A 13,881-nucleotide genomic window follows, 5' to 3' on the forward strand; every position below is an offset into this window, starting at 1 on the left:
ATGAGTTTTTCATTCTTGAATGCTAGTCAGGTGTAATTTCTCTTACTTACTTATAATGTGGCTTAGGTCCTGTTATTGGCTGGGTTTTAATGCCACTCCTGGCAGCACTGGTCAATGCTATAGGCGACCGCCTAGGGCGTCGCCTTCTGAGGGGCGCCGGCAGTGATTAAATACCATTCTCAAGTGGAGCTCTGGAGAGCATATATAGTGACGCATGTGCCCCCACTTGTGTGAGAGAGTATGCAAAACAAATTTCAAACTGCGCCCTCCTGTGGCATTACGCTTTAAACACGCTACTATGCTGAATCGCTCTTCCTGGGCTGGTGTCCCGGGAAATTCAGCTCCTCAACGGTCACCCTGTCGTGCGCTGATTTCAATCATCACGCAACCCGCTACTTTGTAGTTAGACAGTTTCTCTGTCATTTCTACGTCTTTCTATGCTGGTTTTAAGTTAAACCATTCATGCAAAAATATTGGATGTGTTTTCGATATTTGTGTATTTTTTTAAGATGATCATTTATCAATTATTGCTGACAATGATGTCGTTGTGCCCTTTCAAGCATAATCCAGTTCTATTAAAACATTATGATGCACGGTTTCCTATGATAATACAGATACGGAAAGTACAAAACACCGAACTGGTGATACAAATCTCGTTACAAGCAAACAGGTATCTGAATCACTTTTTCAGCCATCAGTCATACATTTGTGCATAGTTATGAAGGGGAAACATTATTACTTTAAGGCTAGAATATATGGTTCCCCCTGCTAAAACAGACTAACACAAACTCTGGACCTCAGTACTGTTAACGCTAGTTTATACACATGTAATTATGTATCTGAATGATTTTCAGTCATCTCACATACTTCTTTACCCAAATGTGACTATGTCCTGGACATTTGTGTAAAGACAGGTGCTGAGCTGTCAACTGATCACTCCCTGGCGGTGAGTAGGATCAAATTGAGGGGTAAATGCAGGATAGACCTGGTAGATACAAATGTATAGTGAGAGTATGCTGGGAGTGATTGGCAGAGGCCCCTGGTGGGGAGATCAGCTCACACTTCCAGCAGGACCTCTTGTTTTCTGAGGGAGGCTGGAAACATTTAGCCCGAATGGACAATGTTCTGTACATCTATCGTTAAAGTAGCTGTGCAGAGCTGTGGCCATAAGGCTGTTGGTACCTGTCGCAGTAGTAAACCCCAAACTCACTGGTGGACAGGACTGGGCAAAGGACACATCAGGCTGCAGTACAAGGCTTTCCGAGCACTTTGAGGACCTACCGAGTCCCACTGACTCACCTTCTTCAGAGGGAATAGATTCAGAGGACAGGGATGGTGCAACTGGGGTTTGAGGATTGGGTTGTAGTTGTCACATACTTAAGACTTTTTTTTTTTTTTAAATGAAATTCTCAGATTTCCCTCCCCTCCAAAGAAATTTCAAATCAGGCTTAGATATAACATTTGTCAAGGCCTGACACTGAATAAATGTAAATGAAGATGGATGGACTAGAGTGCTCATCAATAACCATTTCATCAACTCTTTGAATAAAATATATTGCAACTGCTAGTATGATGTAAGGACTCAAGATACATCAACAATCTTGCCATATAATAACCTGGGTTTATTGGAGTGGGAGGCTCTATTTCATGAATAAGCTTTACAAAAACAAAACAAAACAAAAAAATAGAAACACGTACCTAAATAGAAACCAAAACAGCCCCCCCCAAGACAAAGAAATTCAAGACCCAAACAGTAATAAAAGGAGCATTCATTATATGTTCATTCACTGTCCCATTTGCCTGCCCATGACTCCAGGCATTCACAACAGAAAAAGCAAAAGGCAGAAATTTCCCAATAAGTACAGTGATGATAACAATGATCGTAATGGGTCGGTACTGGGCGTGTACTGCCGACCCCTTCACGGCAGGAAGTGTGATGTGCACTTTTTTCAAGGAGATACGGGGTAAAAATACGTCATATATATTCAATACAAGAATAAATAGTGAAAATGACCTGTATGCGTCACCCAACCACTCAGCCGTCCCTTATATGCCTCGCAAAATTCCTATGTGGGAAAAGTGTATCACTGCCCCCAGAGACAAACAGAACATGAGCATTAGGAAGTTAACATTGTTACTATACTGTGTAGAATATTTGTAACACCGATATTTATAACTTATCAAAACTGAGAATGAGGACTTAAAAGACATTTCCAATAAGACTCATTTAAAAAGCGTTTTGTTCATTTAAATGAATGCTGAAGATGAGAGCAATGACAAGAGTGTGGGAGCTGAAGGGGAAATATGAACAAAGAGCTTTGAATAGGAGGTGAAACAAAACAAAAAAAGCGTGGAAGAACAGCAACAAAGAAATGAAGACAAAGCGCTCTAACTCTGCTGTTTGCGCTTGAGCGCCACCATCAGGTCGTTTTTCAGAGCCTCCTGCATTGACTTGTCTGCCAGTGTCTGTATACTCCTGAAAGACAGAAGACAGATCTTCAGGACAGCAAAGGGGTGAAGGCAAATTCAATGGACCCACAATTTGCGGCACGAATGCAGTGACAAGGCAAACAATTACATGAATTCATATGAAGTGAGAAATGATACTGAACCATTCTTGTACCTGGAAACTGATGTTAGTAAGCAAGATAAACGTAAGAGAAGGTTCCTGGTGAGGGGGGGGGGGGTAGTGCCATATAAATATGCTGGTTTTCCTGCGATGCACAAGCATCTTGCCAAGTTAAAAAAAATATATTTTTATGCGGTTAATAACACATTAATTATAACACAACCTAACACTCAAGCACTGTCAGTAAGAAATACAGAACATTCAAGTACCATGAGAATAAGCACAATCAACTCAGAACGACATGTAAACAAAATCCATTCCTTATGTATTTCTTAAGCAGAACCATACAGCACAGCCCGATGAGCACATGACATACTAGTGACCAGGTAAGCATTCCCGACAGCAGGCAGAAAAAGCCAGATATTTCAACCTCAATAAGTCAATGAAACAGACATACAAAATGGCAACTCTCCTCCTGAAACAGAAGTCACACAAATCCCATTCCAGTCTTCTAGTGTCAGCCTTTGGCTGAGGCCTACAGCCACACAATCACATAGCGCCTCGAGGCCCTGAAGAGACAGGATATACCTCCAGCCCTAATTGTCTGGCTGAATGTAGATCTGGCGCTGGGTGAGGACCTGGGAGAGCTCCTTCTGGAGCTGACGGTATGTTTGGTTATCAGGCAGAGAATCAATAGATCTGAGGAGAAGAGGGCAGGTAGAGCGAGGGAAGGAGACGGAGGGGAGAAAGAAGGACAGGAAGTAATACAGAATCAGGGTAAGAAGGAAAAAAATCATATAGCAGGGAAAAGGGTAAGAGAGAGAGTGTGTGGGAGGGCGAGATACTGGGTATAAAACCTCTAGAAATAAGAGAGATTCCTCGTGTCGCTAAGACTCCATGTGCGTGCTCTTTAATGGGGTTTCCATTACCAAAACTTAAGTTTTTATTTAGTCACCAAGAACAGGACCAGTGAAGAGTTTCTCCCCTTTTTTAAAAAGATGAAACTACAAAAATCCATAAACATTACAAATTAAGTAATTAAAGCTGGGGCATAGTAACAATGGCTTGATAGCCCTGACATATTAAGCTATAATTAAAAATTAATTAAAACGTAAATATTACTACAGTGCACCTCATGGCAACATAAGCAGGCCCCACCTGCCACGTAACCTACAGGTTACCCATCTGAGGATTTAACCAATGTCCTGCTCACTCTACCACCCTGTACTGGTGTCTGCACACCGGCATCGTACATAAATAGGCCTACTGGTAGTTTCTCAGCTTATGTCCAATTTCTCATCTCTTTCAGTTTAAGTAAATCTTAGCAACACAGTGACTGGTCAAAAAAATACTCAACAGTGTACTTAACACTGGGGGTGTACGCATTCCAGAATTGGGCAGCAGTACACAGATAGTAAAATTGTACTGTACCCCAAATGGCCAGTGATCAGCAAAAAACAAAAAGGGTACAGTTATGATACTGAACTAATAGTACAGTGAAACCTTTAATCCATACCTTAGACCATTGACGATGTCCTTTGTTTTTCCAAAGTAGATTTCATTCAGGGTAGAACGAATTTTATTCTCCATATCCTAACAGAATAAACATAAATACACATTACATAAACACTGACTCATAAGTAATTCGATAAACAAAACAATCAATATTAATTAAATCCTATAGTATGGCACCCCCCACCCCCCCAAGTTAAAGGATGGTTCACCTCCACAAGGCGGCCAATGTTGGCAATATGCGGAGAAGATTCTCCCACAGTCTCATCCTTCTCCATCTGTGCAGTCAAGGGACAAAAAGAATTAAGGTGCCGAAAAACAAACTGCACTAACATTATGATTTTTTTAAATTCAAGAGCACAGAAAAATCATCTAAAACTGCAAAATAATTTTGAGAATGCAACTGATACTGAGGCAGGCTTCTATAGTACGACATTTTGAACATGTGGCTAAAAATTAATGAGTGAATTACAAAAAAATATTCCCTTGCGATCGTGTGATTTGGCCTGAGGCATGACATCACCACTACCGGTTGTGCTTTTCTTTTTGAAAATCTACACTGAATTTACTAGAAACTGTTAGCTGGGTTAAAACTAGTATCTCAGCATCACAATGTTAATGATCCAGTGCCGAGTTCTGGAAACAAAGTAACTGTCACTCATGCTCCACAAAATAACTCTCAGTGACGGACACTTAAAGGACTGAAGCCTATCAGGAACGACCTGGTACTAGCTAAAGAAAAGTGAAATCAAATACTCATTTTAAGAGGGATGCTGATGTCATGGAGGATCGGAGCTGACATCAGAGATGCAGATAATTGGTGTGCAAGTATGCATTCGCCAAATAGAGACACATGCAGCATTTTCTTGCCATAATAGTGCAAATGCGCACATATTTTACGCTGTTACCGTTATGACAAGAAATTACTGTGCATTTTAACTTTTATATGACTAATGCATACTTCTTTCACGGTGTAAAAGTTAAAATGCATCCCAGGATGACATTGTCTCAGAAGGAGGTAACAATTATGCTAGCAGCAGCGTTAGCAATGCTAGCCAAAGCACAGCAGATCCTAAGAGATACAAATTCAATAAAGAATGATTTAAGACAGTGGTGGCTAACCAGTCGATCGCCAAGACATTTGTAGTTGATTGCAAAACAAGTTACAATCTAATATATCGAGGATAACCCCGCCTCCCACGGACTGGCAAAATATACCTAGGGGGAACGCCCCCCTCCCAGAACCATCCGGATTATTTGATTCCTTGTAAAAGTACCTCTCACTATAATAAAGGTTTGGACACCACTGGTCTAAGACCTTTCCATTGCTGGAATTTAATGACGCAGTAAACATTCTGCGCAAAGTTCAAGAGACAAAGTTATAGGGTGAAAGAAACCAAGAGAGTGAGTGTGTGTGTGCCAGAGCTTGTGAGCGGAGTGGAGCGGCGAGAATTTCCGCTCCTCGCTCACGAGGCTGTTGGCTCCGCCCGCTCCTCCGCTCTAATTCTCACTAAGCCGCTCCGCTCAACACCGCTCCTCGCTCCACTAAAATTTCCTCCCGCTCCAGTCAAATCGCTCCACGCTCGCTCCAATTTAAAAGAGGGACAAATAATCTGCATGCCTAACAAATGTCACCTTAAACCGAAGCCTTATAAAGAAATGTGAGCAACGGCACTCAGAACAGAAAATATTTATTTTTAAACAACATATAGGCAACAATGGACAGGTTTGGCATGGCATTCCACACAAAATAGGCTTAAAAATAAAGGAATCAGTGGGCTTAATAGCCTAAAGAATATACAGGCTAAGCGCATCCACGTTTTAAATTCCTCGGTTATTTTCTGTTGATGCTGCGTCTCTCTCTATAAAATTTCACTGACAGCGTTACGTGAATTAAAAAAATCCTATTAGAACTAATTTGAATGACAAGCTAATTTATTTGATTACCAAATTAAAGGCTTTTATACTTTTATTTACTTTATAGACTTGATATGCTACAACCATATAAAACTTGCTCACGTTTTGCTCTGGCCTCCGCGTGTTCGATTAGCACACTCATGTTTCCGAGAAACATCTTTTTAGATTCCAAAGCGGATCTAAATCTTGATAATTGTGTAGATGAATTCTGGGTAGATTTGGGCACGCCTGAGTTGTAGTGTGAGCGGTATCGGAGCGAAATTGGTGCGAGACAGAGAGACCGCTCCAGCCTTAATTAAAAAACCGCTCCGCACTCTGACCAAATTTCGCCCGCTCCGCTCCGCTCCTCGCTCACGCTCCGCTCCACACCGTTCACATGTTCTGGTGTGCGCCCATGTCTACTCGTACACAGGGTCTGTGAGCATGTGTATATCAGAGCAGGGTCCCTTTGTGTTTATTTTTGTCTTCAAATTAGCTGGCTAATTAGTGCCCTATTTTGAATAATTTTATAAAACTGGATTATCAACTGACTTATGAACTTGATAACACTTTGTTAATGGAGCAAGTCTCAGCATGTTTCTTGGACCTCATGAAATAGTGTTTTACTGAAATTCGTTACGAGTGCTACAATTTTGCACGCTTGCTACTAAAATTTATGTTCTAAAAAACTAACTTAGCACATAAGCTAGCAAAGTACCCTGGTCTATCGCAATGCAGACCTTGACGACATCTCATCCCATCACACTAGCGAAGACACTTTATTTCACACAGGCTGTTTATCTCTAACCATATTTCTTTTGCTAAAGTGGCTGCCTACAGTTACATCACCTGTCGAGTCAGGCTGCCCCCAAGGTTCATGGTGCCGGATCCTGTCTTGGTGGTTTGTAGCCAGAGCATGACAGTGGAGGTCAGTTTGTAGTGAGCTGTACGTCCACTGGATTTCTCCTGCATATGACAAAGATGAGGCGTGAAGCACCTTTCAGGGTTGTCCGGGGTGACCCCTCTCCATCGGCCCGTTTATTGTGTCTCTCACCTGCACTTCGACCACATGGATGGAGTCCCAGCAGCCCTTGATCTTCTTAGAGCCATCCCCCGCCTTCTTGATGAGGATGACCCCCGCAAAGCCATGATCCAAGTCCCACAGGTACACTGACGACACCCCTCCTTCAAAGTACCTACCCAATACAGTACGGTGATTGGGAAAGACCACATACTCACCAAATCACTGGTTATGTGTCATCAGGCTTGACCACACACACCTCTACAGAGATGCTGTTCAGGTGAGGCGTGTATTTGCCCAGCTCATTTGTACTAATGGTGGGATAGTGTAGAGCAGCGTTTCCCAACCCGGTCCTAGGGGATGCTCAGACAGTCCACGTTTTTGCTGCCTCCCAGCTCCCAGTAGGGAACAAAAATGTGGACTGGGGGTCCCCAAGGACCAGGGTGGGAAAGGCCGGTATAGAGTACGACTAGCAGATAGCACATGAGTTATTAAACTCCTGCAGGGAATTCTTCTTTGCTTATGAATCATAAATACAAGCTACTGTTCTGACCCTAAGGTAACTGCTTATACAGTACAGGGTTATAGTAAACCCTGCAGGCTGTGAACAGTAGTGTACATAGTACAATTAGCACTGCAGAGCAGAACACTCACAGATCTCTGTACTGGTCAAATGCATTATTAGCCTCCACTTCCAGCTTGCGGAGGCGGGCAGAAGGCATAGCACCATCATCTATGGGCGGCTCATACTTGTTACTCCACGGTGACCTTAGGCAACATGCAAACAGACAATGACAAATTACTCAGGCAGAACGTGCCTGGAGGACTATTCATTACACCTTTATTTTGTTCTGGTACTTCTGTTATTTACAAGCAGTCTCCAGGTTACGCACGAGCTCCATTCCCTAAGTCTGTCTAAATAATAATATAGGACACAATAAAAATACTTTTATTATTAATATATAATTAACTACAAGCTGAACTGTACATAACTCAAGCAAACCACTGAGGCCATGCAATGTTTTTACAAATATTACAAAGCAGTGCGTTAAGTACCATTTTATTTAACCCAATTTTTTTATATAATATGCTTTGTGGCAGTCCGTTCATAAGTACGAGCTTAACCCAGGGACTGCCTGTATATCAGTCACTCCACCCGCCAAAAAGAGAGAAAAATTTGTGATCAAATCATTATTCCCTAACTGACCTATAGGAGTCACCATCACGGTTATAGTCACACAGCAGGTAGTCCTTGCCCACAGCTTTGTCACGGGCAATCTTCAGTGGCTGGTCCACAGAGGACAGCAGGTCTTCACAAAGACTGGGAACCTACGCATATAGGAAGTGCACAGTTACTACACACGGTTGAAGTTCCTCAAGCTTTATTCTAGTATGAACTAACAAAATGCAAAAGCCACTGTTATTTGAGGAAAGCTCATTTAGTTTCTCCAATCAACCACTGAAATATGAAGATAAAATGCATGAAACCTCAGAGGTCACAGCAAGCAAATCATGTATATTACAGCTGTGTGTGCCAAGGAAGTGGAAATGTAATGTTAAAAGAGAAGTGTGCAAACTACTATGTGTGCAATTCTAAGAAACTGTCACAAACACACAAACATATACAATGGTGTATACGCCTAAGATTTTCTCAACATTTTGAAAGTGTTATGTCAGTAACCTAGACATGTCTGTCTTTCCGACTGCTCTGCAGAGTTTTGCACTCACTAGGTCGATGAGATCACTGAGGTTCTTTTCAATCTGCTGGGGTGGCAGACGCCTCATCAGATCAAGGGCACAGTCCAGCTGCTGTTCATTCTGCAAAGCCCAACAAACAGACTGAAAATGCAAGTTTGAAAGCAAAGCAAATGACAGCAAGAACCATCACTCACCAGCACTCAGACTGTGCCTGCATTCACTGTGAAGTACATCCATTAAAATTTAGCCAATGACAAAGCAATTATTTAAGTCAAAAAAGTCACAGAAATAAATGATACGAAAACAGTGGAATTTAAAATGGCAAAGATTGAAAAGTTAGTCTTTGTGGATCTATGAAAAGTGGATCACTCAATCCTTAGATTTTTAAATAAATACACTTTACAAACATAATTGCAGATCACATGGCACAGGTTAAACAAAGTGTTAAAAGACTTGAAGGAAGTTACAGAACGCATGTCTGGAATGCAGATTCAATATCAGTCAGCAGCCTGTAAAGACAAGGACCCAGCACCTTTAAAAAGGTATTCCTGTAATATAGCTCATTCATCAAGAAGAGAGAATGGGACCATGTTCTTCCGAACTATCATACAAATACTTAAATATACAGTCTTGAGAATAAGGGAGTGGTTACTGATCCAATCATATAGCACAATGTCATTCCCCAAGGGCTGATTATTATTTTATGTCTGTAACGATGTTTCTAAAGGGACTGATTTTCATCAATACAAAGAAAAACTAATGCACACTAAAACAATGTAGTTAACGCATTCAAGTCATCATTAGTCAAACGTAGTAGTCGTTTTATAAAACATTAGCCTTATGGCTTGAATTTTAGTCTTATGTACTTGCACGACAAAAATCGAAGGGATTGCTTCGAATAAATACTACACTGTAATCCCATCCGAGGTAAAGCGAGATAAGAGTCCGAGAGAAGTGATCGGAATGCGGTTCCTCCAATCAGCGAGGTGTATAAACTTATTTTATAGCAGCTTAATGAAGAAAATGTGAGACTATTTAAAAAAATTCGACCGCACAGCAAAAACAACCACATCGTACGTTAAGAATCGAACAAGAGAAAAGGAGAATACATTGATTGCTGTGTTCCTGCACCGAACAACTTGAGTCTCGTACACGTCCTGCAACTTATGGCACAGACTGGCAGGTAGGGAAGTCAAGTGCAGGGCTAGTATAGCGTTAAGTCGGCGACCCCTCCGAGTCCCCTGCAGCTCGGGAATTCCTGACACTGCCACATTCCGAGTTATTCACCAAGTATATCAATCACATAAAACACTGCATTACTTCTTGTTGAACGTACTGCAAAAAATGCTGGCCGACCGATCAGCAAATAAAACGACTATCCTGTGTTGCCACGCACCTAGAAGACTTCCCACAGGGTATACTAATCTTCCTTGCACCCCACCTTAAACTAGCCTACACAGCTTACCCTACCCGTTTCTTTAGTTGTTTTTAATTCCAAGGCCTTACCATGTCTGCAGCTTTCGGTCTTAGATTTAATGGAAATTTCTCTTTTACGGCTTCGCCTGATTAGTTAGCGTGAACTTTTTTTTCTGTTTTATCTGTGATGTTTTGTGCCTTCTGAGTAATTCCTCTTCGTCCAACTCTCTCACAACCCAGCTCAGTCAGCGAATCGAACTTCCTCAAGCTGGACGGCAGGGTGGGGGGGGGGGGGACTGGAGGGGGGGGGGGTGCTGCAGGGAATCCATATCCGGGTCACCATACGGTTGCTCTGTAACAACCAATCGTAAAGTAGTAACCAAGGCATTGCCAAATATGGAAACCAACAGGGCGTGGTCAATCAAGCATAAGTAGGTTTAATCGAAAAAAATGACTCTTAACTCTTGGTAACTTGAGGAATTTGTTCAATTATTTTTATTTCCCCGGCAACCCAGTTAATGAACCTGATTTCGTCAATATTAAGTTTGATTAGTTACATTATGTAAGGCGAGCAATCCAGAATGTTTATATGTTGATTTATATGTTATGCTGTATCTAAAACACTGGTTAAAATATAGGCTACTTATTGCATCCTACAAACTAGATATTTTCAACGTTTGTTGTTAATGCATGACTATACAGTTCTTTTGGCTGTTACAGCTGATCATACATTGAGAGATATATCTATTTATAGTAGTAAAGCTGCGAAACAAACATTTTACTTAACATTTCTGGCGTAACAATTTCCTAAATTCTCTCAGCCAACCACAAATTCCCGCGATAACTTAGTTTTTATCAAGCGCGTGGCATCTCGCGAGATCCACATTTTACTGAAACATGTCTGAGAAAGAGCTGGGGAGGAAGTGGGACCGCTGTCTCGCGGACGCGGCAGTCAAACTTGGTAATTATTGTTATGGCTGATTTGCTTGTTTTTAACACGAAACTTGGAGTTACAAAGCAGTCGATATGTTAGGTACAAGAAGTCGGTGAAAAGAAACGTATAATTCCGTAGATTCCACTATCGGCTTCTGTAGCTAATGAGGTCCTGTTGAAGGTTGGGAAGGTAGGTCATATTGAAGCTGGTGGCTTGGAAATGTTAGGTCATCTAGTGATAGAAGTACTAATTTTTATATATTCTGTCATCTTGTGGGTGCATTTTGGTTTGACTGTTCAGAAAGTAATGTAAAATCTAATAACACGTTTAACGAGTAACGTCATCATTGATTTACTGCATTCATCTAGTTGACAAGGCTCCGGCTAACACTGACAGAATTACGCGATTGTTTATTCCTTCATAGCTGCTATGTAAATACTGAAAACGTTTTCTCTTGAGATATTGGGTTAGAATTGACTTGTAACTTCCGACTAAGGTTTAGATTTTGTTCTAAAATGAAACGACACTTAATGAAATGATAACTTCTACATCGTGGCACAGAAGGGGACTGTGTCAGCAACTCGCTGTAAAGAATCCGATCTGTTACCTAACGAGATTTTCTTTACGGTAAGGAGGTAATGAGCCGTTATGAGCTGCCCTGTAGAGGTCTTTTTCTAACTAAGAGCTGATGTAATATGTTGTTATTGGGAACATTTTGGCAATGCACAAATACTTGGGGGGGGGGGGACTCGCTGTGATCTTGAATTGTTCCATTTTGTGGGATTTTCCACAAATGGTTGTAGATGGTTGAAGGCCTCAAATATTTAAATTATTTTATGAACCTCTTCAGCTTGGTCAGCATCAGCGACAGATTAACACCTGTTTCGGTCTTTGCATGATGTGTGTTCACTAACATTATATGTATTTGTTGTCCGTGTTACTAAATGGAAAGTAAAAGATTTATATTTAAACTAAGGCCACATTATGATGCCCACTATTCACAAGGGAAGTATATGCATTCTCAAGAACAGCATTTGCAGCATTTGTAGCTTTTAGAACTGGTTTCGTACGAAGATATGATTGTAACTTGTTCATATGCTAAAATCCACATCAACACTGGACTGTAACATCTCATCATAACGTCTCCTGCTGTTAAAAATATCCAATAGTTTACCTTCCAAAGAGTTGTATTCCTAGATATCTGCAATACCCATTACCAATATAGGCAACCAAATTTTTTTGTATATGTCCCTTTCTGGAAATTTAATCAGGCTGTGGTGCATGAAAGACCATAGGTGTTCGGCAGAGAATGGTGTGTTCTAAGCTACAGTCAGTATAAAATTTGAAGCACATTGTCAAAGGAAATGACATACGTTTGTGTCAGGAAGACTTTAGCTGGTAAACTCTTAAGGTACTATTGAGGTGCTTTTTCACTGCATCAGGTACCATACTTTTGGTACCTGGAAGGAAGACTGTATATGTGCTGTTTTTCTTTTTTGCATCCCCTAATATTCTTTAATAATATTCCTTAACTCCCCCTTGAGTATTGTCTGTGTCAGAAGTTGTGGATGGCAGCTTTGCTGCTAAATCACGTGTCCCTCACTTACGGAAAATCCCATCTCTCCCTTCCTCTCTAGGGGCCGGCCTGGGTTTGGGCATCGTCTTCTCGGTTGTCTTCTTCAAGCGTGAGTTCTCTTTTTCTCAGGTTAAAGCCGTTTATTACACATCACTGTTTTGACAGTGAAGCTACCCCCGTTTGACAGATGAATGGTGCACTGAAACCAGAATGCTGTGCCTGCTCATCTTTGAACGTGCCCCACTGGGGGCAGGTCTGCACGCAGCCAGATGTGTAACCAGGGCTGTGGAGTCAGTAGATAAATGCTCCGACTCCGACTCCTCAGTTTCTAAATCTTCCGACTCCGACTCCACAGCCCTGTGTGTAACTGCATGTTTTGATTTATCGGGAGGGATCGCACCCAATACCAACAAGTATCGATGTTGGTGTATCTCAAATTAAGATGAGTCACTGGGAAGGAACTGGTAAAGAGAGGAGTGTGTGTGTGTGTGTGTGTGTGTGTGTGTGTGTGTGTGTGTGTGTGTGTGTGTGTGTGTGTGTGTGAGGGAGAGAGAGAGAGAGAGAGAGAGAGAGAGAGAGAGAGAGAGAGAGAGAGAGAGAGAGAGAGAGAGAGAGAGAGAGAGAGAGAGAGAGAGAGAGAGAGAGAGAGAGAGAGTGCTCTCATTCTGCAAATCAATTTCCCACAGGTCGTACATGGCCCATCTCATTCGGCTTGGGGTCAGGGCTTGGTATGGCTTACTCCAACTGCCAGCATGACTTCAGGTCTCCATACCTTCTGCATGGTCAGCTGGTCAAAGTAAGTATGCCAGCTGGTGTGTACCTTGAATATGTCAGACACACATTTAGGATCACACACTCACCAGTCTGGCACAGCCCATGCATCTATCACACAGTATGTTATTCCAGGCAAACATAATCATAAACATGCAGAGTTCACACAAGACCAGCTACAAATGAAGTTGCCTTCCTTTGTTTTTTTTTTTTTTTCTGCAGGACCAGTAGCATTTCCCAGAGTGAACGCCTTCTCCGCATATTGATTGCATCAATGCTGTTTGCCTCTCAGCTCTTTCCCAGTCTCACTGCAGTATACCTGATCAGAGCTGATCCTGTTAATTAATAAAATACTAATGTACATGCAACTGCAGGAGCGCACCCATACAAAATATATGTGTATTTATATAGCTTTCTCTCTCGAGCATTTCATTTGTGTATTGTCAGCTGTGGGTTTCAATCAACCCTTCCCTGGTGTATGAAATAAG

The 13,881-nt window shown here is 41.6% G+C and overlaps 2 protein-coding genes across 3 annotated transcripts; one reads left to right on the plus strand and one right to left on the minus strand.

Moving 5' to 3' along the window:
• Positions 1 to 1,601: 1,601 nt before the first annotated feature.
• On the minus strand, positions 1,602 to 10,397 carry LOC111855583 (F-actin-capping protein subunit beta isoforms 1 and 2). 2 transcript variants are annotated; one of them, XM_072702032.1, is made up of 10 exons: positions 10,203 to 10,397; positions 8,727 to 8,816; positions 8,206 to 8,327; positions 7,653 to 7,766; positions 7,032 to 7,173; positions 6,827 to 6,943; positions 4,294 to 4,359; positions 4,086 to 4,162; positions 3,158 to 3,268; positions 1,602 to 2,476 (listed from the first exon to the last, which is right to left on the minus strand). In XM_072702032.1, exons 1-9 carry the CDS (start codon positions 10,203 to 10,205, stop codon positions 3,166 to 3,168), a joined length of 834 nt encoding a protein of 277 aa, XP_072558133.1. In that variant the 5' UTR covers positions 10,206 to 10,397; the 3' UTR covers positions 1,602 to 2,476; positions 3,158 to 3,165. The 2 variants fall into 2 exon arrangements, with proteins under 2 accessions (XP_072558133.1, XP_072558134.1); XM_072702033.1 differs by lacking the exon at positions 3,158 to 3,268.
• A 231-nt stretch (positions 10,398 to 10,628) lies between these two features.
• On the plus strand, positions 10,629 to 13,803 carry micos10 (mitochondrial contact site and cristae organizing system subunit 10). The gene is made up of 4 exons (XM_023831297.2): positions 10,629 to 11,073; positions 12,684 to 12,731; positions 13,309 to 13,418; positions 13,616 to 13,803. The coding sequence occupies exons 1-4, from the start codon at positions 11,010 to 11,012 to the stop codon at positions 13,622 to 13,624; spliced, it is 231 nt and encodes a 76-aa protein (XP_023687065.1). The 5' UTR covers positions 10,629 to 11,009; the 3' UTR covers positions 13,625 to 13,803.
• The last annotated feature ends 78 nt before the right edge of the window (positions 13,804 to 13,881 follow it).

Source organism: Paramormyrops kingsleyae, chromosome 18 (assembly GCF_048594095.1).
Source record: "Paramormyrops kingsleyae isolate MSU_618 chromosome 18, PKINGS_0.4, whole genome shotgun sequence".
NCBI classification, from domain to species: Eukaryota; Metazoa; Chordata; class Actinopteri; order Osteoglossiformes; family Mormyridae; genus Paramormyrops; species Paramormyrops kingsleyae.